This window comes from Ochotona princeps, chromosome 3 (assembly GCF_030435755.1).
Source record: "Ochotona princeps isolate mOchPri1 chromosome 3, mOchPri1.hap1, whole genome shotgun sequence".
Classification (NCBI taxonomy): domain Eukaryota; kingdom Metazoa; phylum Chordata; class Mammalia; order Lagomorpha; family Ochotonidae; genus Ochotona; species Ochotona princeps.
Window position 1 is genome coordinate 19,243,598 of NC_080834.1, and position 24,810 is coordinate 19,268,407.

The 24,810-nt window shown below is 39.0% G+C and overlaps 1 protein-coding gene across 5 annotated transcripts; it reads left to right on the plus strand.

Annotated features, from left to right (window-relative positions):
* Positions 1–708: 708 nt before the first annotated feature.
* NMD3 (NMD3 ribosome export adaptor) lies at positions 709–24,609 on the plus strand. Of its 5 annotated transcripts, XM_058661504.1 has the most exons (17): positions 1,021–1,108; positions 1,402–1,462; positions 3,381–3,515; positions 4,321–4,417; positions 7,756–7,836; positions 8,443–8,571; positions 9,194–9,284; positions 11,205–11,283; positions 11,911–12,007; positions 15,235–15,352; positions 16,236–16,381; positions 19,169–19,281; positions 20,706–20,778; positions 22,231–22,337; positions 23,202–23,272; positions 23,926–24,036; positions 24,535–24,609. In XM_058661504.1, the coding sequence occupies exons 2-17, from the start codon at positions 1,419–1,421 to the stop codon at positions 24,537–24,539; spliced, it is 1,497 nt and encodes a 498-aa protein (XP_058517487.1). In that variant the 5' UTR covers positions 1,021–1,108; positions 1,402–1,418; the 3' UTR covers positions 24,540–24,609. The 5 variants fall into 5 exon arrangements, with proteins under 5 accessions (XP_004598389.3, XP_058517486.1, XP_058517488.1 ...); XM_004598332.4 differs by lacking the exons at positions 1,021–1,108; positions 24,535–24,609 and adding an exon at positions 709–913 and having other exon boundaries at positions 23,926–24,204; XM_058661503.1 differs by lacking the exons at positions 1,021–1,108; positions 24,535–24,609 and adding an exon at positions 918–991 and having other exon boundaries at positions 23,926–24,204.
* Positions 24,610–24,810: the final 201 nt, after the last annotated feature.

Here is a 24,810-nt window from a genome sequence, read left to right on the forward strand (position 1 = left end):
CTTCATAAAGTTCGCTGGTATTTCTTGAAATTTGTGGTGCGACAACTTGGGAAAGCATGGCTGCGCCCTTCAATATTTGAAACTCAGGAGAAAAAAACAATTGGAGTCTGTGCTAATGTAAAATGTATATTAAGAAAATATTAAGTCGGGTCCGGCGGCGTGGCCTAGTGGCTGGAGTCCTCGCCTTGAAAGCCCCGGGATCCCATATGGGCGCCGGTTCTGATCCCGGAAGCTCCACTTCCCATCCAGCTCCCTGCTTGTGGCCTGGGAAGGCAGTTGAGGACGGCCCAAGGCATTGGGACACTGCACCCACGTGGGAGACCCAGAAGAGGTTCCAGGTTCCTAGCTTTGGATTGGCGCGCACCGGCCCGTTGTGGCTCACTTGGGGAGTGCATCATCGGATGGAGGATCTTCCTCTCTGTCTCTCCTCCTCTGTGTATATCTGGCTGTAATAAAATGAATAAATCTTTAAAAAAAAAAAAAGAAAGAAAATATTAAGTCTAGTATCAGGAAGCAGCTCCTGACAGTCTAAAAATGTCACAGACTTCGTACAAATAATCGTGCCTTGCATTTTATTCTTTTACTCACTAATAATTATTTGAGCAATTAGGACACGGCAAGCAAGTACTAATTCAATTTCTCTGTAGAATGTTTACAGGTAGCATTTATATCAAATAATGATTTAACCCAGAAGCAAGCTCCTAGTCGCCAGGGCTGACCGGAAGTGTACACGCGGCCATGTTGGTTGCCAGGTTACTACAGGAAGGCCAGTGCCAGCTGGGCGGTCCCGCCGGCTTCCCAGAGGCCTCTGCTGCCTGCTCGCCCCGCCCTCCCCGGCGAGTCGTCTCGCGAGACCCTGGCCGTGCGGAAGCGTGGTGCGGGGAGGCCGCATGTGGTGGCGCCTGGGAGTGAGGTGCGTTCGTGTGGCGTGTTCCCGCCACCGTGGGTCTAGACTGGAGGTGCTGAGCAGGCCGCAGGGCCGCGCGCCGGGGTCTGCGAGGGTGGAGCCGGGCGGGCTGCCGGGCTCGGGCCGGCCTCAGTCGGCGTGTGCGGCCGCCGCGGCGGGGTGCGGGGCCCGAGAGGGCGGGGACGCCGCGGGGCTGGCAGGGTGAGGGGGGCCGCTGGCCACGCGCGCCTCGCTGGCCGGGGTCCCCGGGCCGAGGGGACAGGGTGACCGAGCCTGCTGGCCACGCGCGCCTCGTGCCAGCCCCGGGCCGAGGTGACCGGCCGCGCGTGGAAACCCCTGACGTTGGTCGGCCCGGTCCTGAGCAAGTGGCTTCTTTGCCAGGTTGCCCAAGAAACTGTTGCCTTATTCAGGGAGACGGAGCAAGACGTGAGGACGGGACCCTGGGCCTTTTACATGTCACCACTGTCATTTTGATTTGCTTTTTTTTTTTTAAGGTAAGGTCTGGACGACGATGGAGTACCTGCCGGAGTCCACCGACCGCAGCCCCGGACACATGTGAGTCACCCCCTTGCCTCCGGAGTCTTAAAGGGAGCCTCGGAAGCTTTCAGAGCAGGGCGACGACTTTGCAGAGGGAACAGTTATTTAGTCATAAATGGGAAAAAAAAACCCAAACTTTATTTCTGTAGAAAATCAAATTCCTTTCTAGTTAGAAAGGTCTCTGTGCCAAATGCGTGCTTGAAGAGGGTTAAGATACTGCATGCTTGTAGAATGTTGACTTTGTCCAAGATGTAGCCACGAGCTAGCTACATCTTTAAATTTACTTTGAATATACTAAAATTAAATGTAATTACTCTGTTTCACTAAGTCACATTTCAGATATCCAGTAACCACTTGTGGCTGGTTAATGCCATCCCTTGCACATGGGAAAACTTTGGACAGTGTTGTTCTGCAACAATGCTTTTAGATTTTTGCTGCCTCCACTGCACTTGGAATTGTGATACTCCTCACAGTTACAGTGAATGCACCTGTCCCCAGTGCAGTTCAAATTATGATATACCGCATGACTTGATTGCTGTATGCTTCACCCGCTCTGGGTGAATGTGTATGTGTTGGCATTGTCCTGAGTATGGGCGTTAGAATATAATGCCATCACTGTTAGAAATGATTTAGATCTCATTCTGTTGCTACAGTTGAGAAGTGTTTGCGTTTCTCAGAGTTAGCTAAGTAGCTGTAATGTTAATACCATATGGTGCACACTCGTTCCTTGCACTGTGAGGTCTTGTGTATGCACCATGGAAATGGGCAGAGTTCTCAGTAGCAGCAGAGTGAGTTTTAAAGGCTTGGCGTCCAGTGGCAGCATTAAAGAGAAGGGAGATGGGGATACAGAGAGGTTGGTGAGTGAGTTCAGTGTCACAGGTGGCTAACAGGGATAAATTGTATTCTGTTGCGTAGAAGGATGAATATATAATGTATATTTCAAAATTGGGTGGATTTTAACATGGGACTGAACATAAAAGAAATGATTGAAGTTTCAGAAATCTGCTAATTACACCGATCATTGTACAGTGTGTACATGAATTGATCTACGTGAACATGTACAATTACTGTGTGTCAGTCAGGAACATTTTTAAGAAAAGTTGAAGGGGTAAACTGACTTTGCGTGTTCATGGTTTTAATTTCTGCGGCGGAGATTCAGAGGGACGTTGAGCTTCAGCTTCAGTGCCCCCCCCCCTTTGGTTCTCTCCTCAAATGCCCGTCGCATCCCCTGGCTGGGCTGAATCGGAGCTAAGAACTCAGTCCTGGAGGCTGGAAGCTGAGTGGGAAATCCAGGCGTTGGGGCCTCGTATGCGGTGTGGCCGAGGGCTGTCCTAGCTCCATCCCTGCGCCGGAGCCCGGGCACTGTTGAGTTTTCTCCTTAGTTTTTGCCACTGACTTGCGATTGACTGTTGCCCTGATAGTGTCTTTCAGTTTTAGAGAGTATGTTGAGTAACAGTGCTTTCTTTCCTATTCTTACGCTTTTCTGTTCTTGCTGTTAGGAAATTTATTATGCTTGTTCACTAGTAATGTGGATGTTGTATTTACCTGGAACTGTCTAGAAGGATATATGCAAATGATTAACAATGAATACCTCTTCTTGGTCTTGGCTGGGTGTGGTTAAGAGAACTTTAATATTTTTTATTGCCTTTTAAGTATTTACAATTAAAACGAGTAATCTTTGGTTTTTTCATCAGTATGTCTGCCTCTGTTTTAACATAACAATTCTGTATGGTTAGGGGAGTTTCAGAATTGTACCCATGCTTGTTTGGTTGCCCCAGTATTTCAAGGCTGTTCTTTATTATATCTTTGAAGGTAACTATTTCTAACACGTTTTAATAAAGCAAAAATGTTATGGCCTAACTTGGAAACTTTTGTTAGTAGGTTTCTTAAATTTAGTGTGTCTAATTGGAAAAAAATGTATCCTTTTTTATTTAAGCTTGTGCTGTGAATGTGGTGTCCCGATTAGTCCAAATCCTGCCAATATTTGTGTGGCTTGTTTGCGAAGTAAAGTGGATATCAGCCAAGGTATTCCGAAACAAGTTTCAATTTCTTTCTGCAAGCAGTGTCAAAGGTATGGTGCATTACTGTGTTACCTCACTCAGAGCTGAAAGGTGTGTGGGAAAGCTACCTGCCAGTAGTAGCAAAGGGGAAGCCTGAGGGCACTTAGAGTACCACGGGGGTCTTCAGAAAGTTTATGGAAAATGTGTATTATCAGGCATTAATCTTTTATAATTATTTAGCACAAACTTTTTAAAGTATCCATATTTACTTAACAGCATTTATTGCATACTTAGTGCTAGAGTATGCATTAAGTCCTTCGTAGGTGTGAATAAAAAACATGAAGCACATATATAAGGGATTTACATTTTTATTTAGTCAGGTTTTACTTAAGAATTTAAACCTTCGGTTTTGTAGTTTAAAGTTTGAAAAGGCTCTTAGACTGTGGACGAGTAGTTTGAACTGGTGCTGATAGTATTGAGGTGCTGACTGACCTTCATGTGAGCATGTTGGAATATATAATAAAGCCTTTTTATGCCATTTTAGGCCATTCTTAATTTGTTTTTTGTAGTCAGGCTTCAAGGGACTCTTGGTGTTTTGTCATCCTCACCGCAGCTTTTGTTAGTGACTGCAAGTAGTAGTAAGACTGTTTTGGTAGATGATTGCAAATTGGCTTCTCAGGCAGATCTTTCTTTTCTAAATAAAGCTGCTCGTCTGAGTTTTCTAAACTTGGAATACACTCGAGCTGAGTGCTTCAGGTCAAACTTGGTACTGTGCCTGGCTAATAATCAGCATCATGGTTGCTTATTTGCTACTTACTGTTGCCCTGCTAATATCTGGCTTTCCTGAGAGCTTTCGGATTTATTGTCTTATTTCAGATATTTCCAGCCACCAGGAACCTGGATACAGTGTGGTTTAGAATCCAGGGAACTTCTTGCTTTGTGTTTAAAAAAAATCAAAGCCCCTTTGAGTAAGGTAGGTCAAACACTGAATGCAGTGTTCAGAGCTGTGCGTTCGTGAAAGTGCAGACTTCTAGAAATAGCATTCCAAAATCATTGTTAAGTATCACTGTTGTTAACATTAGCCACGTACTACAAATGCTGCTTTTGTTATTAAAGCTGTATATACATTTTAATGTTTTTATGAAAATGTTTTACTACCCTACGAATTATAGAACCACATTTTAAAAATGTAGTTTTATGTATAATATTTTCCTAGAAATACATGAAATTATTGCTAAGTATAACTCAAGAGATTATAGTATTAGGTCTATGTTACTTGATTCTTTTTATTATGATTTTTATTTTCCAAGGAAAATATTTGATCTTGGCACTTAAAGTCAATGTATAGATGTCTCTAAAACAAATTAGGTTTGTTTAGAGTACAATTTTGTTTTTGCTATATTTTATGACTCTACTCTGTTTTAATTGAAAAGGACTCTTTTTGTTTTAGAATCAATCTTTTTTTGATTATCCTTTAAGCTCTGATAAAATCCAACTGTTTTCTTTATTTTCCTCTCCCTTTTCCTTACCCCAGCAATTTCTTTTAGAAAGATGTTGACCCTTTCATTTTTAATTTTTATCCATAGTTTTTAGCATCTTTTTTACCCCTATGTTCTTGGCAATTTTCTTTACTTTGTCTTCCAGTATTTCTGCAGTTTTTTTTCCTCAGCAGTAATATTTTTAAGTTCCATAGTCTTTCATGTTCATGTTACATTCTGTTATTGAATTTTTCTGAAGATTTTAATGATATGGTTTAAACGTATATTGTTCTCTGATTTGCCTTTTAAACAGTTATTTTTATTCGTCTCCTGATATTTTTGCTTTTATACTTCAGGATTTTGTCAAATTTCTGAACAGATCATTCATCACATGTTCATCATGTACTAGTTCTCTGGCAAACTGCTTTTGGTATTAGAGTAAGACAGTGAATAGGGAGGACAATGTCTAACTGACAGCATTCTGGGTTAGGGAGTCAGAGGTAGAGAGAATGCAGCGAGCAAAATAGGTAGATCTATCGTATAGTACGTAAAGAGGCATGAATTCTCTGCAGAAAATCTAGGAAGGGAAAAAGAACTGTTCAGAGGAGAGTTGTGATTTCAAACTGATAGGAGTTGTTGATGGGCGCCTCACTGAGAAGTACTACTTGAGTAAACATTGCATATGGTAAGAGAGAGAAGAGCATCAGTTTGATGGCCAGAGGCCAAGAGCCACCTGTGTCTAGAGTGGAGATGAAGTGAGAGAGCTCAGGGGGTGCATCTGATTTCTGATCTGGCAGGCTCTTGGGAGGAAGATCTGATAAATGTATTTGCAAATATATACTTAAGATTTACTTATTTATTCAAAAGGCAGAGTCAGAAAGCCAGAGAGAAATGCCATCCTGGTTTACTCCCCAGCAGGATGCAGCCACTGGAGCTGGACCAGTCTGGAGCCAGGAGCCTTCTGGGTCTCCCTTATGGTTGCAGGGACCAAAGTACTTGGCCAACTTGTGCTGCTTTCCCAGGCACATTAGAGGGAGTCGGAATTGGAAGTGTAGCTGCTGGGACTTTAACTGGTATCCGGTATGGGGTGGTGACTGTTGGTTTGTTTTTGGAGTGTAATGGTTTGCAAAGAACCATGTGGCTGCTGTGTTTAGTGCAGTGTGAAGGAGGCAAAGATAGAGGCAGGACGTGGGAAGTGATCCTAGTATGAGGCTACTTGCAGAAGTTCTTGGAAGAATGCAATTGGAGTTTTTTTTTTTTTTTTTTTTGCTGAAGAAATTTTTGAAAGCCATGCATAGCATTTTTCAGAGGACACATTTATTGTAGGACTCCTTGAAGACTGCTTGTAATCATGAGAAATGATGGTATGGAGCCAGCATGGGAGGTTGTGGGAAGTGGACAGCTTCTGGATCTGGAGGTCAGGAGCATTTACAGGTGCTGCTGGACTCATCACTGCTCTTCACTGAGCAGTCAGAGGAGGGAGCTGGGTTAGTGGAATAAGAAAGACTTCAAGGGCCCAGCGTGGTAACCTAGCAGCTGAAGTCCTCACCTTGCACGCACCAGGATCCCATCTGGGCGCCGGTTCTAATCCTGGCAGTGCCACTTCCCATCCAGCTCCCTGTTTGTAGCCTGGGAAAGCAGTTGAGGACGGCCCAAAGCCCTGGGACCCTGCACCCACTTGGGAGACCCAGAAGTTCCTGGCTCCTTGCATTGGGTTGGCACAGCACCAGCCATTGTGGTCACTTGGGGAATGAATCCAGGGATGGAAGATCTACCTCTCTGTATCTCCTCCTCTCTGTATATCTGCCTTTCCAATAAAATAAATAAATCTTAAAAAAAAAAGAAAAGACTGCAAGAGGGACAGCTTGGAGGAGGGAAGTTGGGACACACCTCAGTGATTCAGAGATGTTCAGTAAACATAATGGAAATGCCGAATAGGTACCTGGGTAGTCAGAAGGGAAGTAGTCTAGAATAAAGGGGTGAATTTGGGTTATAGATGCCCTGTAAAGCTTTGACTCGGATAGGACCAATAGAGAGAAGGGAAAAACTGAAGGACTGAATTGTGGAGTCATTCAGTGGTAGAAGTTTGGAGAAGAAACACTGACAAAAGAGAAAGGAGCAAGTAAGGGGGGAGGAGCGTTAGGTGGGTGGAGTGTCCCGCAAGGCCAAGGAAGCGTCTTGAGCAGAGTGATTGGCCATGTGGGATCAAGTAGTTCTGTAGGTATAACAATGTGGAGCTCATTAGATGCGTTGATGAGCTGTCTAGTGATGGCAGCAAAGATACAGTTTGAATGAAAATAAAAAATTGGAACAAGGAATTGGAGATAGTAAGCACAGCTGATCCTGTGTGGGCCAACCTTGGATCAAAAATATCTGGAAAAGAATTGCATCACTTGAGCATGTAGACTCTTTTCTAACAGCTATTAATGTTACAGTAGGGATTATAGTTCTGTGCGATAACTGCCATTTTGTATAAGGAGTTTTGGTGTCTCTGTCGGTGGGGGTTGGGAGGGCTGTAGCCAGTCTCGCACATGGACTGGAGCAACCCTATAGATGGCTGTTTGAGGTCTGTTGTCTCAGAGGGAAGTGAATGGAGGCAGTCGCTGACATTTTACCAACTGTTTCTGTGGTTACTGCATTGTTCTATTGTTCACTGGTACTCACATACGTTTGATGGGGGTTTTTTGTGGTAATGGCTAATCACAGGTTGTTTTAACGTGTATGAAAAAGAATTTTTTAAGTGAAGATGACATCTGATTTTTAAAATGAGTTGACCTTTTGTCCTTTTTCTTGTATCCAGTGACAACTTATATTTCTTTGTGTTTTATTGAAGGTACGGCTTGTAGATGCAGGCTTCGTTTGGACTGAGCCCCATTCTAAGAGACTTAAAGTTAAGTTGACTATTCAGAAAGAGGTGAGCTGTGCATGGTTTTCTCAGCATAAAGTGCGGGTGGTGGAATGGAGGTGTGGTGATGAGTTATCGAATGGCTTTGATAGTTTATTTAAATAAGAGTGTATTGTCAATGTTTGCGCTTTGTTTGCCTTTGATCATCTGTTCAAATGATTGGGTCACTGTAAGAGCAGCCAGTGGGGACGATTTGTAATGAATAGTCTTTTCAGTTATTTTCGTTAGGAAAAAAATTGAAGTATAACATGGACTAAGGCAGTGATTGGCCGGTTAGGCTGATTGTGCTGATGACGTACAGAAATTGGTCAGATTTGTGAGTCTAATTCAGTTGCTGTCATTAGTACCTGTTGCCTAGGATCTGTGTGTTTCAGAGGCATCCCAGGTGGCTTCTGATAAGAAATGTTTTGTGTACAGTTTCTTCAGAGAATAGCCTCACAACCAGTTTAACTATAGGTAAATTTGGAATGCTTACTCAGTCTTAGAAATTAAGCTTGTATGTCATTCTTGAAATAGTGTAACAAATGACTTTAAATTTGCCTGATTGGTATCTTCAAAGCGTTCATAGAAAAATATTTTAAATTATTAAAACATTTTAAACATTTCTTTTATCAGGTGATGAATGGTGCCATCCTTCAGCAAGTGTTTGTGGTGGATTATGTTGTTCAGTCCCAGATGTGTGGAGATTGCCACAGAGTCGAAGCCAAGGACTTCTGGAAGGCTGTGGTTCAAGTCAGGCAGAAGGTACCGGGAGAGATTGTGGGTGAATCCTGCACTGTAAGTCAGCTCTGGCAGTTACAGACAGCTGCTCCACGCTCGCCTTTGCCCTGTTCAGACCCATTAGCACTGGAAATAAATACTGCTGTATTACAGATTTTAAAAACGTTTTGCTTGTTTTTTATTTTATTGGAAATGAATTTATTTATTTGTTATTGGAAATTCAGATACGTATGGAGGAGGAGAGACAGAGAGGAAGATCTTACGTCCGATGATTCACTCCCCAAGTGACCACAGCAGCTGGAGCTGAGCCAGCCAGGAGCCAGGAGCCTGGAGCCTCTTCCGGGTCTCTCACATGGGTGCAGGATCCCAAGGCTTTGGGCCGTCCTCCACAAGCAGGGAGCTGGATGGGAAGCAGGGCAGCAGGATGAGAGCTGATGCCCATATGGGATCCCGGTGCATGCAGGGCAAGGACTTTAGCTGCCAGGTTACTGCGCCGGGCCCTATAGATAATTTTTAAATACGGTTTTTGTTTTTTTAACTTACCGTACCATATCTGTAGAAGGTATGTGAGTATGCTGGATTTATAAATGGCTTTTTTACATTTAACTATCAAACGGTAATTGTTGAAAAATGATTGCATTATTAGACTTTGCACAAGAAGACTTTCTACTATCTGGAACAGTTGATCCTGAAATATGGAATGCATCAAAATACACTTCGTATCAAAGAGATTCATGGTGAGTTAAAATTGGAGTTTAAAATGTCATAGTTTTATTTCAGCTTACATAGGTAATCTTTATTGATAATATCTGAATTGGTAGTAATATCCAAAAGAACATTCTGGGAGAAGGAAAAAAAAACCTTAGATCTGTCTCTGCTCTCTCCAGTGTGATGTCGTTACAATTAGTCATTTGTGGCTGATATTTGATATGTGCCTAGTGCAACTTAGGATTGGAATTTTTATGTTTTCTGTTTTAAGTTAAGACTATTCAGGTTACATGTGGCTACTCAGTTATGTAACAAAGACCTAGAAATAAAATTTTTCTTTGTCTTTGATTTTGGCCTCTACCCTAATTAAGAATACTTACTGAGCATCTGGTTGATGTTAGGTGTCATACTGTGGTTTGGAGCATAAAGATGAGCCAGTACTCCTTCCCTCTGTGGATTGCTTGTCAGTAACCACATTGATAACAATTACAGTGCTGTGTAGGAAATTTATCAAAAGTTCATTTTATGTAGGTGTTAATTCATCAAAAGTTAATTTTATGTTATCTTTAAGTTCTTTTGCACTGTTTATGTTTTTCCTATGCAGAGGGGATTTTTGATAGATAAAATAATTGACAAGTCTAAATTCAGTAATAATAGTAATACAGATTTCTGAAAGATGGAATTTTAGAGTTTGTTTATATTTTCCGGCTCATGTTTTTTTTCTATGCTGATACTTTGTTCTGATAAAAAGGTTGCTCTCCCCCAGTGAATGCCATGAATTCTTTGTCGAAGATCTGTTGGCTCTAAATACTGGTTTTTTTCCCCTGCAGTATTGACTTGTTCCAATGATCTGTACACTGCTGTTTCTTTTACATTTTTATTTATTTGAGAGAGTTAGAGACAAAGAAATGGTGAGATCTTCTACCTGCTGGTTCAGTTCCTAGATTACCACACATCACCTGAGGCTGGACCAGGCAGAAGCCAGGTACCGGGATTCAGTCCACGTCAGTGCTCCAGGCCTCAGACGGTCTGCTGCTTTCTCAGATGCGTTAGCAGGCAGCTGGTTTGAAGAGGGACAGCCTAGACCTGAGCTGATACCCAGAGAGTGGCTTGCTTTAGCTTGTTAGGCCAGAACTCCAGCCCTGCTGTTAATGCCAGTATCACAGTGTCCTGTTATTTAACTGAAATATACATTTTGGAATTATCAATTATATATCCTTGTGTACTTTGTTGATTTGGATTTCCTAATATTATTTAGTTTCTTCAAAAGTGTTTTGGCTATTCTGGGTAATTTTAGTTTCCTATTAGCATTAATTGCAAGAAAAGTCCTTATTAACAAATAGGTTTGCTCTCCCTGGGAAAGTCACTCTTAGTAACACTGCTTTGTAATTAGATGATGTGTAATACTTTCTACTGCTTGAGGTTTATACACTTTTTGAAAAATCTTAATACGTGATTTTTAATGTTATGTGAATGCTTCAAAATAATATTCTTTCTTGGAACTAGGTTTTATAATTTCATTTAAATCAACCTTTATAGTTACTTGAGTTATATGTGTTATTTATATTTTTTGTCAGTTTGACAATTTTGGTTTTGAGAGAGAGAATGTCTTAATTCCGTGCCTTCATTATCATTGTGCATGTATTAAAATTTGTTTAGTCTTTATTAAATAATTTTTACTTTCTGTGTTTAATTAGTTGGATTTCTATTATTTTCTTGATAGATTACTCCATTTACGTAAAATATTACATAAATATCACAACTGTTATGTAAATACTTATTTTCTCAGCCTTTTGTGTTGTCCTTTTATCAAGCAAGTGGTATTCCTCATCTGTTACTGCTACAATACAATCTTTATATTTTCCAATTTAATTTTATTTAGAATGAATCTAATTTGTGTGGAAAGACTTGTTTTGCAGAATTATTTTCCTGTGTTTTTTTTTTCTAAGATGGTCTGGATTTCTATTACTCCTCCAAACAGCATGCCCAGAAGATGGTGGAGTTTCTTCAGTGTACAGTCCCCTGTAGGTATGTTCTGAACCTGAATGGACCTGGAAGAAATAAGGGCCACATTGATTGTTTAGGCTTTGACAATATTCTTTAAAAATTAATAAAAATTGTCTGAGTTCTTAAATAATCAGATTCAAGCATTTAAAGACATAACTTAACTGAAGAGCATCTAATAACCTTCCTGGGGACTAGAGCTCCATGATACTAAGCACTTTAGTGCTGAACCATTGATTGAATTTATTGAATAAGGAACAGGAAAAGTAGGGGTGTAAGAGAGCCTTGTGAAGAAACTTCAGGGAGGAAATAGGACTTACGATTCAAAAGTGGGGAACTTTTTTTAAAGGTGGAATTGAAATAAAGAAGGTATTGGAGTGATCACAGTCTGTAACAGGCATTGGGGTAGGTTTAATGGATAGTGTGCAGAGAACATACTGGACTGTGAGCAGGGGCAAATTTTGTAGGTTTTTAGTGGATAAGGTTGAAAATAGAATAATTAGACTGAAGGTTTTAAATTAAAAGTGGATGAAATTAACTCTAGTATAGCAGGTGTCAAGATGTTGACAATGATCTGGTTGGTGAAAATTGATAGCCTGTGTCTATAGAAGGGCCTTTGTTTTTATATTCCTCGTTACTTTTTGTTAATAGATACAAAGCCTCACAAAGATTGATATCTCAGGACATCCATAGTAACACATACAATTACAAAAGCACTTTTTCTGTGGAAATTGTTCCAATATGCAAGGTAATTATTTTCATTTAATAATCCTTAACTGTAAAAGAATACAAGTAATTAATTTGAGTGTAATTTGTATTTCCTGGTTTCCTTCTGAGATTGGCTTAAGGTTTAGAATAACCAGCTTAAATGGTTTGTAAAAACCTTTGGACATGTTCCATAGAAGTAATCATATTTATAATTATGAGTTGAAATGCCCTTTATCTTGTGTTTGCAGCTGTTTTAGATATTGTTTTCCTTTGAACTTGAGTCTAGCAGACATGTGACAGTTGTATGAAACTGTAACTGAAGGAGTGATATTACAGTAAGTGTTGGTGAGTTGCTTTGTAGAACATGCAAGCAGGTTTTTTTGTTTTTAAGTTTTATTTTTATTGGAAAGGTAGATCAGGTTTACGGAGAGAAGGAAAGACAGAAAGATCCTCATCCACTGGCTCACTCCCCAAAGGCCACAACAGTCAGACTGGGCCGTTCTGGAGCCAGGAGCCTCTTCTGGGTCTCTCACACAAGGACAGAGTCCTGCGGCTTTGGGCCATCCTCTGCTGCTTTCCCAGGTCTCAAGCAGGGAACTAAATGGGAAGTGGAGCAACCGAGACATGACCAGCACCCATATGGAATGCTGGCGCTTGTGGCCTGAGGATTGTCCAGTTGAGCCATCACACTGGATTTTAGATGTGTGATCATAGAATCATTTTCATTATTATTAAAAAGTTCTGAATAAAGCCTTTAAAGTGTAGGTTATCATTTATTCTTCTAAGATAAAAACTTTCCTTTAAATGTGTAAATGAATTAAAACTCAACAATTGAGCATTTGCTACACGGAAGATTATGTTTTGATGACCATATATGGTCCTTGCTCTACCACGTAGAAACTTAAGTATTTACTAATCACTAATAATGATAACTCCGTTATTGTGGCAATTCTATATAAATTCATTGTCCAATTACTTAGGTAATATTCAATCTTATTATAGTACTGGAGTAAAATGATAGCCTGAAATTAGGCTAGCAGTTTTTTTAAGAAAAGATTATTCGTTTATTTGAAAGGTAACAGAGAGCCAGAGAGGATCTTGTATCTGTTGACTCACTTCTCGCATGGTTCAGACTGTCAAGAGCTGGGTCAGGCTGAGTTAAGGAGCCTGGACCCCTGTTTGCATCTCTCCAGGAGTGGAAGGAACTCAGTGCTTGAGCCATGACCTGATGGCTTGCTGCTAGGCTACTCTGCGTGGCACTCAGCTATCCCAGGGGACGGCTTAGTGCTCTGGGCCATAGTGCCTGCCCCAGCAAGCATTCTGTGAACACGAGGTAGTCAGTATTTTCTGCTCTAAGCTGTGGAATTGTCCTGTTATACAGAAATTGCCATGGTTAATATGTAAATAAATGACCAGAGCTGTGTTCCAGCAAAACTATAGAACTCGATGGTGTCGGGGCCAGCATTTGGCTTTGTGGCCAAGACACATGTATCTGTTATTGCAGTGCAGGGTGTGATTACAGCTTTCTGCTCAGGCAGACTCTGGGAGGCAGGGACAATGGCCCAAGGACTTGGGTCTGGCCATGCGTATTGGAGACCTAGACTGAGTTTGTAGTTGGTGGCTTTGCCCCAGCCAGAGGCTGTTGTGGATATTTGGGGTGTGGACCAGTGAATGAGCACTCTATTCTCTGTATGTCTGTCTTTCAAATAAATTGGAAAAAACAGGCCAGATTGATTTTTCTAGGTCATTTTTTGCCAACTCTATTGAAACAACATTTCCTGTCACAAAGCCTAAAAATAATGATTTTTTTGGGGGGTACAAGGACACGTTTAGGTGTCACATATTGACTACTTTGAGTTATTCTTACAAGTAACGGGGGCATTACAAAACAGGAAATAGTTATCCCTTGGCATCTGGAGGCTTGAGTTACAGGGCCTTTTGCAGAAATCCAAGCAACCTGAAGTTCCTCATATAAAATGGTGTAGTATTTTCTTTTTTTTTTTTTTTTTTTTAATTTTTTTATTATTATTGGAAAGCCGGATATACAGAGAGGAGGAGAGACAGAGAGGAAGATCTTCCATCCAATGATTCACTCCCCAAGTGAGCGCAACGGGCCGGTATGCGCAGATCCGATGCCGGGAACCTGGAACCTCTTCCAGGTCTCCCATGCGGGTGCAGGGTCCCAAAGCTTTGGGCCGTCCTCAACTGCTTTCCCAGGCCACAAGCAGGGAGCTGGATGGGAAGTGGGGCTGCCGGGATTAGAACCGGCGTCCATATAGGATCCCAGGGCTTTCAAGGCGAGGACTTTTAGCCGCTAGGCCACGCCGCCGGGCCCAAAATGGTGTAGTATTTTCATACAATCTACAGATGTCCTCTGGGTACTTAAAATACTCAGTAAGATAAATGCTGTAAAAGCAGTTGATAGACTTTAAGAAATAATGACAAGGAAAATAAATCTTGTTAAATAGAGAGGCAGTCTTTCAAATATTTTTGTTTGGGATTGAACTTCAGATGTGGAATATTTGGATATGTCAGCTATTGATATTTTCATTTGTTTTTTAAAAATTTGAATAAAAAAAACAAAGACTAGTGTAGAGGCTGTTATGTATAAAATGTCCCTTCAGTGGAGGTGCCTGGTTATGAATAGATACAACTTGAAATACAAACATAACACAAGCCCTTTTTGTATTTTAATATAATGTGAAAGCATCATTACATTGTCTTTTCTGTTTGTATTCAAGCATATGTGACTTTATTAAGCATGAATGTTCAGTATTACATATTAAATACCTTGTATTGTGTAAATATTGTATGTTGTATATTGTGTAAATTATTAAACCTTTGATTACAGTAGGTATGGTAATATAACAAACTTTCTTTGAAATTTGTTTTCTATGAATATTGAAAGTACTTATAAGATTTAGAAAATTGTGCTGCTCAAGTTAATTCTTTGCTTAGATTGCACACTATATTATTAGAGAGTGATGAACATTCAAATTGCAGTAAATTTGACATTTGTTTACAATAGTTTGATGAATAGACCTTGGAAAGTTTTTATAATTATTTTTATTAGGACAAATTTGCCTGTCATAAGATGATGTAGCTTATTTTCAGTTTCTTTAAGATCTAAGTTTTTCGAGCTTTTGTTATTAAAAGAATGAAAAATAACATTTTGGTTGCACAGGTCTGGATCAGGTTTACATTGCTGAGTGCTTATTGGAGAGTGTTATTTAGGGTTTTCCTCTTTTTAAATTTTCTTGTGTCTAGGATAATGTTGTCTGCCTGTCTCCAAAGTTGGCACAAAGTCTGGGAAACATGAGCCAAATCTGTGTGTGTGTTCGAGTAACTAGTGCCATCCACCTCATAGATCCAAACACTCTGCAAGGTAAGTTTTGAAAACTATGCTTGGACAATCTTGTTTTATATGGCAAGCAATAATTACTGTGTGCATTTCATCACACATTCTCAATCATTGTTTTCAAGTTTGTATTATTCAGTACTTTTTTTTTAAAGATTTATTTTTATTAGAAAGTCAGATATACAGAGAGGAGAAAATACAGAGAGGAAGATCATCCATCCGATGATTCACTCCCCAAGTGACCACACAGCCGGATCTGTGCTGATCAGAAGCCAGGAACCTGCAGGCTCTTCCGGGTGTTCCACATGGGTGTAGGGTCCCAAGGCTTTGGGCCGTCCTCGACCAGGTGGAGTTCCCAGGCTCCTGGCTTCAATGCCTTTGAAGGCTTTGGAGAATAAACCTGCAAATGTCCCACTCCGTCCCTCCTTTCTTTCCATCTCTTCTCCCTCCTCCTCTCCCTCTGCTTTCGCCTCCCAGTGGCTCTGCCTTTCAGATAGATAAACGAACAAATGCTTTGATAAGTCCTTTCTGCAAAATTAAGATGGATGTTTCTAAATTTGTTTGGTAGAAGTAGGCTGTTTGCCACTAACAAAGCAGCTGCATTGGTACATGTTTCTAAAAGAAAATGCTAGGACATGAGATAACTGGAGCTGTTGTCATTAAAAGGCACTTAGATCTGATTGTGGCACCTACTCAAGTGTGTTTAATAGCTGATGTTTCTCTTGTACTTCTAGAAGTTCAGTATTACCTAGAGAGTAAGTGGTCACAGTGGTTGCTGTTGAGCTAATACTTGTCAGGTGATACATACCAACTTGTTCCTCATTGGCACATTTGATGAATTCCTTCAAGTGACATCTCTTTGTGTTTGTCCTGTTGGTACTGCTCTTCATTGCTCTGTGCTTGTTCTCAGTTGCAGATGTTGATGGCAGCACTTTCTGGAGTCATCCTTTCAATAGCTTGTGCCATCCCAAACAGCTCGAGGAGTTTATTGTGATGGAATGCAGCATAGTCCGAGATCTGAAACGTAGTGCTGGCGCTGGAATGATATCAAAAAAGGTGAACTACAGCCTCCCCACTTTTCTTTTCGGTTTTATTTTTGTTTTTTTTGTTTTTGTGGCTAACTTTTGGCTTCAGTTGCTTTTTTCTTATTTGTTGGTAATTTCAAATTGTGGAATCCAAATTAAGGTTGCACTATATTAGGTTAAAAAAATTGCATCTCATATGCTTTTATATAGTCATTATTAAAATTATCAGACTTAGTACTGATACTGGTAAAATCATTTTTTTCTCATTTGTGTTGGAAAAAATTGTTTATTTTATAAAAACAATTTCTGTTACAAAAAAGCATTTGCTTGTAGAGGAGGACCAAGTGATCAGTTAGCCTCTTGACTGGTTAAAAATTATCACTAAATATAGATTCAATATGCATTGCTTAACATGGGAATTTTGTTAAAGATTATGAGTTTTTTTTATTTGAAAGAGAGGAGAGAGAGAGGGTCTTACCTCAGCTAGTTCACTTCCCCAACTGGCCACAATAGCCAGAGCTGTGCCCTTCTGATACCAGGAGCCTGGAGCTTCTTTCATTTATTCCTGTGGGGTGCAGGGACCCAAGGATTTGGGCCTTGCTTGCTTTGCTGGGTATGATAGCACATGGCTGGATGGGTATTGGAACAGCTGAGGCTTAAACCTGTGCCTGTATAGAGTGCTGATGCTATAGGCGGACACCTAATCTACAGCACTGCCCCAACATCAGGGGTGTTTTTCTACATAAAGTGTCATTATGCCCATAAACCAGATAATCTGTGTTTAGATTTCCTCTTTTGTCCCCCAGATGTCTTTGATTATAGGTTCAAAATAGTAGACATTAAAAGATTACACATTAAATGTAAATATTCTACCTCTTAAACCTTTTATTTAATGCTATGTCTCGCCCTTTTCTGTATCCCCCATTTTTGTTTTGCTGAGACGGCGAGGCATGTGACTATAAAGGACCCTGTGTATTGGATCTGTCTTACTGTGTTCTCTCCTAGGGTTTAACTTGCTTCTTTTGTAGTGTCTCTAAATTGGAAAGTGAATCTAAAGACTTGGCTGAATTTAGCTTACGTTTTTGGACAGAATATATAAAAAGAGATGCTGTTTTCCTGACCTATCAACAGACAAGTGATTTCTGACTACTGTGGAGATGACCAAATCCCTTTGTTGTGATGCTGGGCTTCTCATTTTGGCCTGCAGTTTGTGGAGTGAGAATTCACAGATATCAGATTTACTGTCTGTTTTCTGTGTAGCTTTAGCATCCTTTGACAGTTGCCTAAATTATTTTATTTAAGGTAACTAAAAGGTAGATTTGTAGTATTTGTATTATTTTTTCTGTTAGCTATTATTCTTTGTTAAGGAGGAGCTTCCTGTCATTAGCTAAGGCTGCTGGTTTCCTTGAAATGCTCTGCTGTGAGAATGCTTACTTCCTTCTCTTAGCACGGATTTTCAGAGTCAGTTCACTTGTGCTGGTGAAGCCAGTTTCCATTTGTGTCCTGAGGTCATTATACTCTCAGGAGAGGTAATGATGGGCCATTCCTTAGCTCTCCACTTCCCCTCTCTCTTCCTGCCACACTCTCTTGTCTTTCCTTCTTGTTTTGAATGCTCAGATTGCCCACGGTTAGCCAAGGGGAGAAGACCCTTCTGGATGGTCCCCATTTTCTTTTGACGTAACTTTGTCTTTCAGAGTTTGTTGATTACTTCCTGGTAAAACAATGTAGCATTCAGGAGTTTCCTCTGTATGGTGTTATCCATACAGAAGTGACATTTTGAAATGGTACTTAAATTCTAAGGATAATCATTTCTTTTGAGGTAATATGTTTGAGACAAAAATAACTTGATAATTTGGGGAAAATCAGTGTAAATAGAAGCCAGGATACTTTCATATTTTAAGAGCAAACTTTCCATTTATGGTAAGTTTTGAAGAATAGTTCATTTTCTCTGACAAATAAAACAAAAATAATGTATTTTCCTGATTTTCAAAAACATGCACTTAGGTAGAACAGGTTCATAGTCTTGCAGATAAGGACAGTCTAGTATTCAGTAAGTGCATCCTGTTGCATAGAATTTCTCTCTTCTTGAGAATTTGTTTTCTTTTTCTTTTTTTTTTTCCTAAATAAGAGACTCATCCTTTCTACCTTTTCTACCTTTTCATGTTTTTTTCAGATTCCTTAATTTTACCTATAATTTAATATTTTTATATGATTTCACTTTCTGTCCTTGTAACTAAACACGGTGGCATGTGTTAGAATTAATTAAGCACAAAATTTGAATTCAGGATTAGGTGCTTGTACAATTTTATGTTGAAAAGGTAAATTTTCCAGTTTAAAATTACAATCTTGTTTCTGCAACAAGCAATTTCAAAAATAAGAGATTACACCTCAGACTAATAAATGTCCAGAAGATTTAATTTGATATTTATGTTCTCTAGTGGTATATTACTGGAATTTCCACTTTTTTCTCCTGAACTCTGTCACAACAGCATTGTATGGAGTATTTTCTTGCTTTGAAATTATCCTACCTTTTTTTTTTTCCTTGCCTGTATACATAGTCTGTATTGGGCTGTCTTCCTATGAAATCCTTCCTTTTTGTGTATGTCTATTTTTAGATGTTACTCAGTGTTTTATGAAAGGCTTAATTACATAAGCCTTTAATAAAAATCAGTGGTTTATTTTTGTGAATGCCTGTTAATTTATTAGTTTTGACAGTATTTCAGAGTTCTTAAAAATAAATAATTGCTTAATTTTCTGTATTTTTCTGTGATATGCTTTTTGAATTATGATTATTGAGTATATTTTCTTTTCTTTTAAGCATACGCTTGGGGAAGTCTGGGTACAGAAAACATCTGAAATGAATACAGATAAACAGTATTTTTGTCGCACTCATTTGGGACATCTTTTAAATCCTGGAGACCTGGTGTTGGGGTTTGTATTACTTTTAAATATTTTAAACTGCCAGTTAGCCTTGTGCATTTTCTTTGGGAGTCAGCAAATCTACCTAAAATGTTAAAGTTGTTTATTCCAAAAGGATGAGTTTTGAGATAGTTTATATCTGATTTTGTTATTACTATTTTTTAAAGACTTATTTGTTTTGTTTGTCGGAGTTAGAGAACAGTGTCCCATCTACTGGTTTACTCCCCAGATGGCTTAGTGCCCTCGTCGGGGCTAGACTGAAGCTGGAGCCTGGGGCATCATCTGGTCACTCTCGTGGCTGCAGGAGTCCCCCCACTTGGGTATCTTCCTCCTTTTTCCTAGGATTGTTAGCAGGGAGCTGTGTCGGAAGTGGAGCAGCTGGTGCCTGAATTGGCACATAGGGTATGCCAGTGTCAGAGGTAGTGGCCTAACTTGCTGTGCCACAGCACTATTTTCTCATTTATTATTGTTAGCAGGTTAAACTGGATTGGATGGAAGCCTGTGATTATTTCATTGTAGTCATCTTAAAAGAGTCATTTGTTCTGATTTTGAGAATTGAATCATGAAGTGGTACAGTACGTTAGGTCCATATTTACAGCTTGGATGGAGGAATAAATGTTTTGAATTAGTGTATTGTGCAGTACTCATATCGGAAGGATGTTTAAAGATATGAATAGTCCTTTAAGAATTTAAGCTTACCAATTTTCCCTACATCTTAATGCTGTTACTGGGGTCTAGGATTCTTTTATTGGGAAAATTAAGGATTTTGATTTGTTTTATGAAGTGGAAGAAGCCATTCCACTAAGTCTTTAAGTTAGATTGGCACGTTAGGGTTTCTTTTTGAATTTACAGGTATGAGGGTACTTCAAAGATTTCCTGGAAGATGGGTTAAAAGATGTTTTGGAACAAAAAATTAAAATTCATAGTTTTTCCATAGTGTGCATTTTCCATGCACTTTTTAAAGATTTGTTTTATTTGTTGAAAGGCACAGTTAGATATCTCCATCTACTGTTTCACTCCCCAAATGAGCTCAACGGCCAGGAGTGGGCCAGGCCAGAGCCAGGAACCTGGACCTGGTCCCAGCAGCTGGACCATCTGCCTTCCCAGGCACATTAGCAAGGAGCGGGATCAGAAGTGAGCATCCTGGACTTGAACTGGTGGTCATATGGGATGATGATGTGGCAGGTGGCCGCTTAACACACTGTACCCCAGTGCTGGTCCTTTATTAACTTTTTAAAGTCCCTCATACTCGGTGAGGTGGGGATAATCGTAACATATGACCCTCAGAGGTAGAGTACCTTGTTATCTTTACTAATAGCTATAGAACCATGTTTTCTGTAAATTGCTAAAACTTTTAAAGTGTGAAGCATTTTGTGATAGCTGTAATATGATGTTACACTAAAGGGATAAATAATTTTTGAATGTTTGCATTTCAGATTTGATTTGGCCAACTGTAATTTAAATGATGAACATGTTAACAAAATGAACTCAGATAAAGTTCCAGATGTGGTAAGCCATTTTTCCCTTTTTTTCTGTCTAAACAGCACTTGGTTGTAATCCCTAACGTGAGTCAGACGTGTGAGCTCACACTTTCAAAAATTACACCTCAATCTGGAGCTCCTGGGGTAAGCCCAGGATTTCTTGATTCTTTTATTGTTTTTATAGCCAAATTTTATTTTCTGTTGAAAGACATGATACTGTTTGTATTTGGGACTGTAGTTGATGATCTTGTATAAATTATTCAAGTTCATTCTATTTAGGATGTTTATTTTAAATATATTCTTCAGTTTAAAAATCTGTTAGGGGGCTTGGTGCCATAGCCTAACAGCTAAAGTCCTCGCCTTGTACACTCCGGGATCCCATATGGAACCTGGTTCTAATCCTGGCTGCCCCGCTTCCCATCCAGCTCCCTGCTTGTGGCCTGGGAAAGCAGTCGAAGGCAGCCCAAAGCCTTGGGACCCTGCACTCCTGGGGAGACCCAGAAGAGGCTCCAGGCTCCTGGCTTTGGGTTGGTGCAGCTCTGGCCATTGTGGTCACTTGGGGAGTGAATCATTGGACAGAAGATCTTCTCTGTCTCTCTTGCTCTATATATATCTGACTTTCCAATGGGAAAAATGCATTAGAGTGAAGACACATTAATAAAAATTGAATGTAATTAAAGTTGGGGATAATCTTCATGGTTTCAAGTCTTAAAGACTACTGAGAAACCTTTACGGTTTAACGTGATGGCTTTAAGATCATGAACAACAGTGAAACATTGTGAAAGACCTACTTTGTGTCTGTTTAATGTTTTCAAATGAATATTTATTTCTTCATTTGTGGGAAAAAATAATAAAGTAGTGGTAAGAGTAGGATCCCTCATTTCCCTGCATACTACCATTTTCTTTTATTAGTTGACAAATTAATGAAGAAATGGTTTGTTGGTAAAGACATGGTTAATAAATAAGGACATGATTTGGGTGAAGTGCGAATTGGGAGTCTCAGGATCACCACTATCTTGTAAGATTTTTGTGTAGTGTAAAGTTTTCAGTTATTCTTTGCACAAATTGGTTGATACTGTTCTCCAAGATATTCTGCTATGAATGGTATATATAGTGTTAAGTGCTTGCTAGTGGGATTGTTAGCCTGTGATGTTTTAGAATTTTGTGAATATTGGTTGGAAAAAACTGAAGTTTGAGTAAAAAAAATTGCAGTTTTTGGTAGAGTCAGTGGAAATTGTACTTTGTAAACTTTAAGAATTATGAAGTTGTGCCCAGGTGTATTTTTATGTAAATACATAGAACAATTTTAAAAGCTCTTCTGATGCCTTTTGTTTCTTATTTCTTTCTTGTGGGGTATAACCACTTTAATCAGCTTGCTGACTTTTCTGGTATTCCCAGTAACTTTCACTTATTGATGTTATTGGATTTTGTGGTTCTACTGTGCGGTTCCAGTCTGTGATTTTGCAAGTATTTGATGCAGGTGCTAATCAAGAAGAGCTACGATCGTAGCAAACGCCAGCGGCGCAGGAACTGGAAGCTGAGAGAGCTGACGAAGGAGAGAGAAAACATGGACACGGATGATGAAAGGTCCCACTGGTCTCAAACCTTACGCTTGTCTCAGGATATTCTAATAGTTTTTATGTTATAAAGAAGTAGATATCAGAGCATTAATTCTTACATTCAGTGTTAGTGTTTGTGTTTTTATCAGTGTTAATATTGTGTTTTGCTGTAATTGATATAAGATGCCATAATAACATTTAACACGGATTAAGTAATTAGGTCCTGATAATTTATGCATTGTTAATGTAAACATGTTAGTTGAAATGTAAGATATAGTAAAAAATAATTAGCTTGTGATATCAGAAATATCAGCTGAGTAATTGTAGTTTGAGATTAGAAAGAAAAACAGCTCATTGATATTTCTTATATGACTTAAGCAGAAATGAAGGTAATATACTCTAAAAAAGTTCATTGGACTATTCAAGAAGTGGCTTTAATGTTGGTTAAGAGACTGGTCTAAATAATGAGCATGTAAAAGTGTTTCATGAAGTGTAAATTGGAAAGCAACAGTACTTCTAAAATATATCTTGTAATTTAAAGTGAGGATGTCTTAATGTATTTACCATGTTAAAGTTAATCATAATTATTTTTGTTGGACTATCTGTAGTTTTAAAATCCATGCATTTCACATTGGTCATTAAAACTGTTTTCGTGAGGGAGGAGGAGGAATTACCATATTTATATTTAATATCATCTTCTGTTCATCTATTTTTGTCATAATTTTGAAAGAAAATGATTCTTAAGCCTATGAAAATATTTAGCAACATCCATAGTTTACCTTTTATAAAGATTATAATAATTGGAACATGTTTGATAGTGCTGAAAATGGAGAAAACATAATTTTTTATTTCTTGGAGAAGATGAAATAGTTTATTTTTATTTCTTCTGTAGGCAATACCAAGATTTTCTTGAAGATCTTGAAGAAGATGAGGCAATTAGGAAAAATGTCAACATTTACAGAGGTTAGTGTTTTTAGGAGTGTTTGATTTGAATCTTAGAAATAGTATCCAGGATTAATAGTACCCAGCATTAGTATTTTGTTTGTTATCTTATACTTTGGTTTCCATAACTGACATTTATTTCTTGCTTTTTAATGCACTGTAATTATACCTTTAAAAAAATAAAGTATAAAACAAAGTTTATCAGAATGTTATTTGTTTACCATATTTGATATATTTTAAAGAAATGCTTATTTTAAAGGCAGGGAGAGAAGAGGGATCCCATTGCTGGTCCACTCCCCCAATGGCACAGCAGCCCGGGATGGTTCAGGTTAAAGCGAGGAGCCAGGAGCTTCACTGGCTGTCTGGGATGGGGGCAGGGGCTTCCTTCTCTGCCTTCCAGGCATGTTGTCAGAGTTCTGGGTCGGACATGGAGTAGGCAGGGCCTGAACTGGCACTCTGATACAGAGTGTGGCTGTCCCAAGGAATAGCTTAACCAACTCTGCCACCACAATCACGTTTTTACCCTAGTGTGATCCTTCAAGTTACTGGTCTGTGTAATTTATTTGTACATTTATTGAGTTAGTTTTTAATACTAATGATGAGAAGGGTTGGGTCAGATATTTATATGTTATTGTATTTTTGTTTGAAATCTGCCTTACCTTTGTTTTTCTTAGATTCAACCATTCCTGTGGAAAGTGACACAGATGATGAGGGAGCACCTCGGATTAGTCTGGCTGAGATGCTTGAAGACCTCCATATTTCCCATGATGCCACTGGTGAAGAAGGTGCATCAATGATGACATAATAGATTATGTTGTATTCTGCTTCTGTATCGACTCAGGAAACTGGAGAAAATAGCCTTCACTGTATACTCTGTTTTTGCCTCAATACTCTGAGATGAGAAGTTTAATTTTAATTTTAAAGCTAAGTAAATATTGAATTTTGTTTGCTCACTCAAACTGCAAAGCTTTGAAGTTTAATTTAATGAAATGTTACAGAGTATAAGTACTAATGTTAGGCCATTTGATATATGGGATCTTTATTTTTTTTAGTATTGAGGCATTATTATATTATCATATATCACAGTGTTAGATTTAAAAGCTGAAAAAAAGCTTTAAAAGCTTTTAAAAGCTGAAAAACTGTTATTGTTTGAACATTAAATCTTAAGCCAAAGAAAGTGCTTACTTGGTTTTTACTTGGTTTTATGAGCATTTGCAGAATAATTTTTAATATGAACTTACTATCCATTTTGATCCACTTTTCATCTTTTTATATGTTCTCAGGCTAGAGAGATTCTTCTCAGCTTAATATTGGACAATCGGAGAAACTAAAAATTAGCATCTTCAAATGCTTTCACATTCAAGATTATCTATTATAGTAGAAAAAAGAAATTTAAAGTTTCTTGACTTGTGCAATTACTAAAAGGTTAAATAATAATTTGTTGCTTTGTGTTTTTTTCCTGGACAGTAGTTGCTTCATGTCCTAAAAATGTCCTCCTGTGATCTCAATGATTTTAGTTTATGAATTGAAAGTAACTTTCTGTTAGTTGCTATCATTGA

Coding starts and splice junctions, on each gene's coding strand:
- NMD3 (XM_004598332.4), top strand. CDS start 1,419: ATGGAGTACCTGCCGGAGTCCACCGACCGCAGCCCCGGACACAT. Junction 3,516..4,320: donor TTCTGCAAGCAGTGTCAAAG/GTATGGTGCATT, acceptor GTCTTATTTCAG/ATATTTCCAGCCACCAGGAA. Junction 11,284..11,910: donor CAGTGTACAGTCCCCTGTAG/GTATGTTCTGAA, acceptor TTTTGTTAATAG/ATACAAAGCCTCACAAAGAT.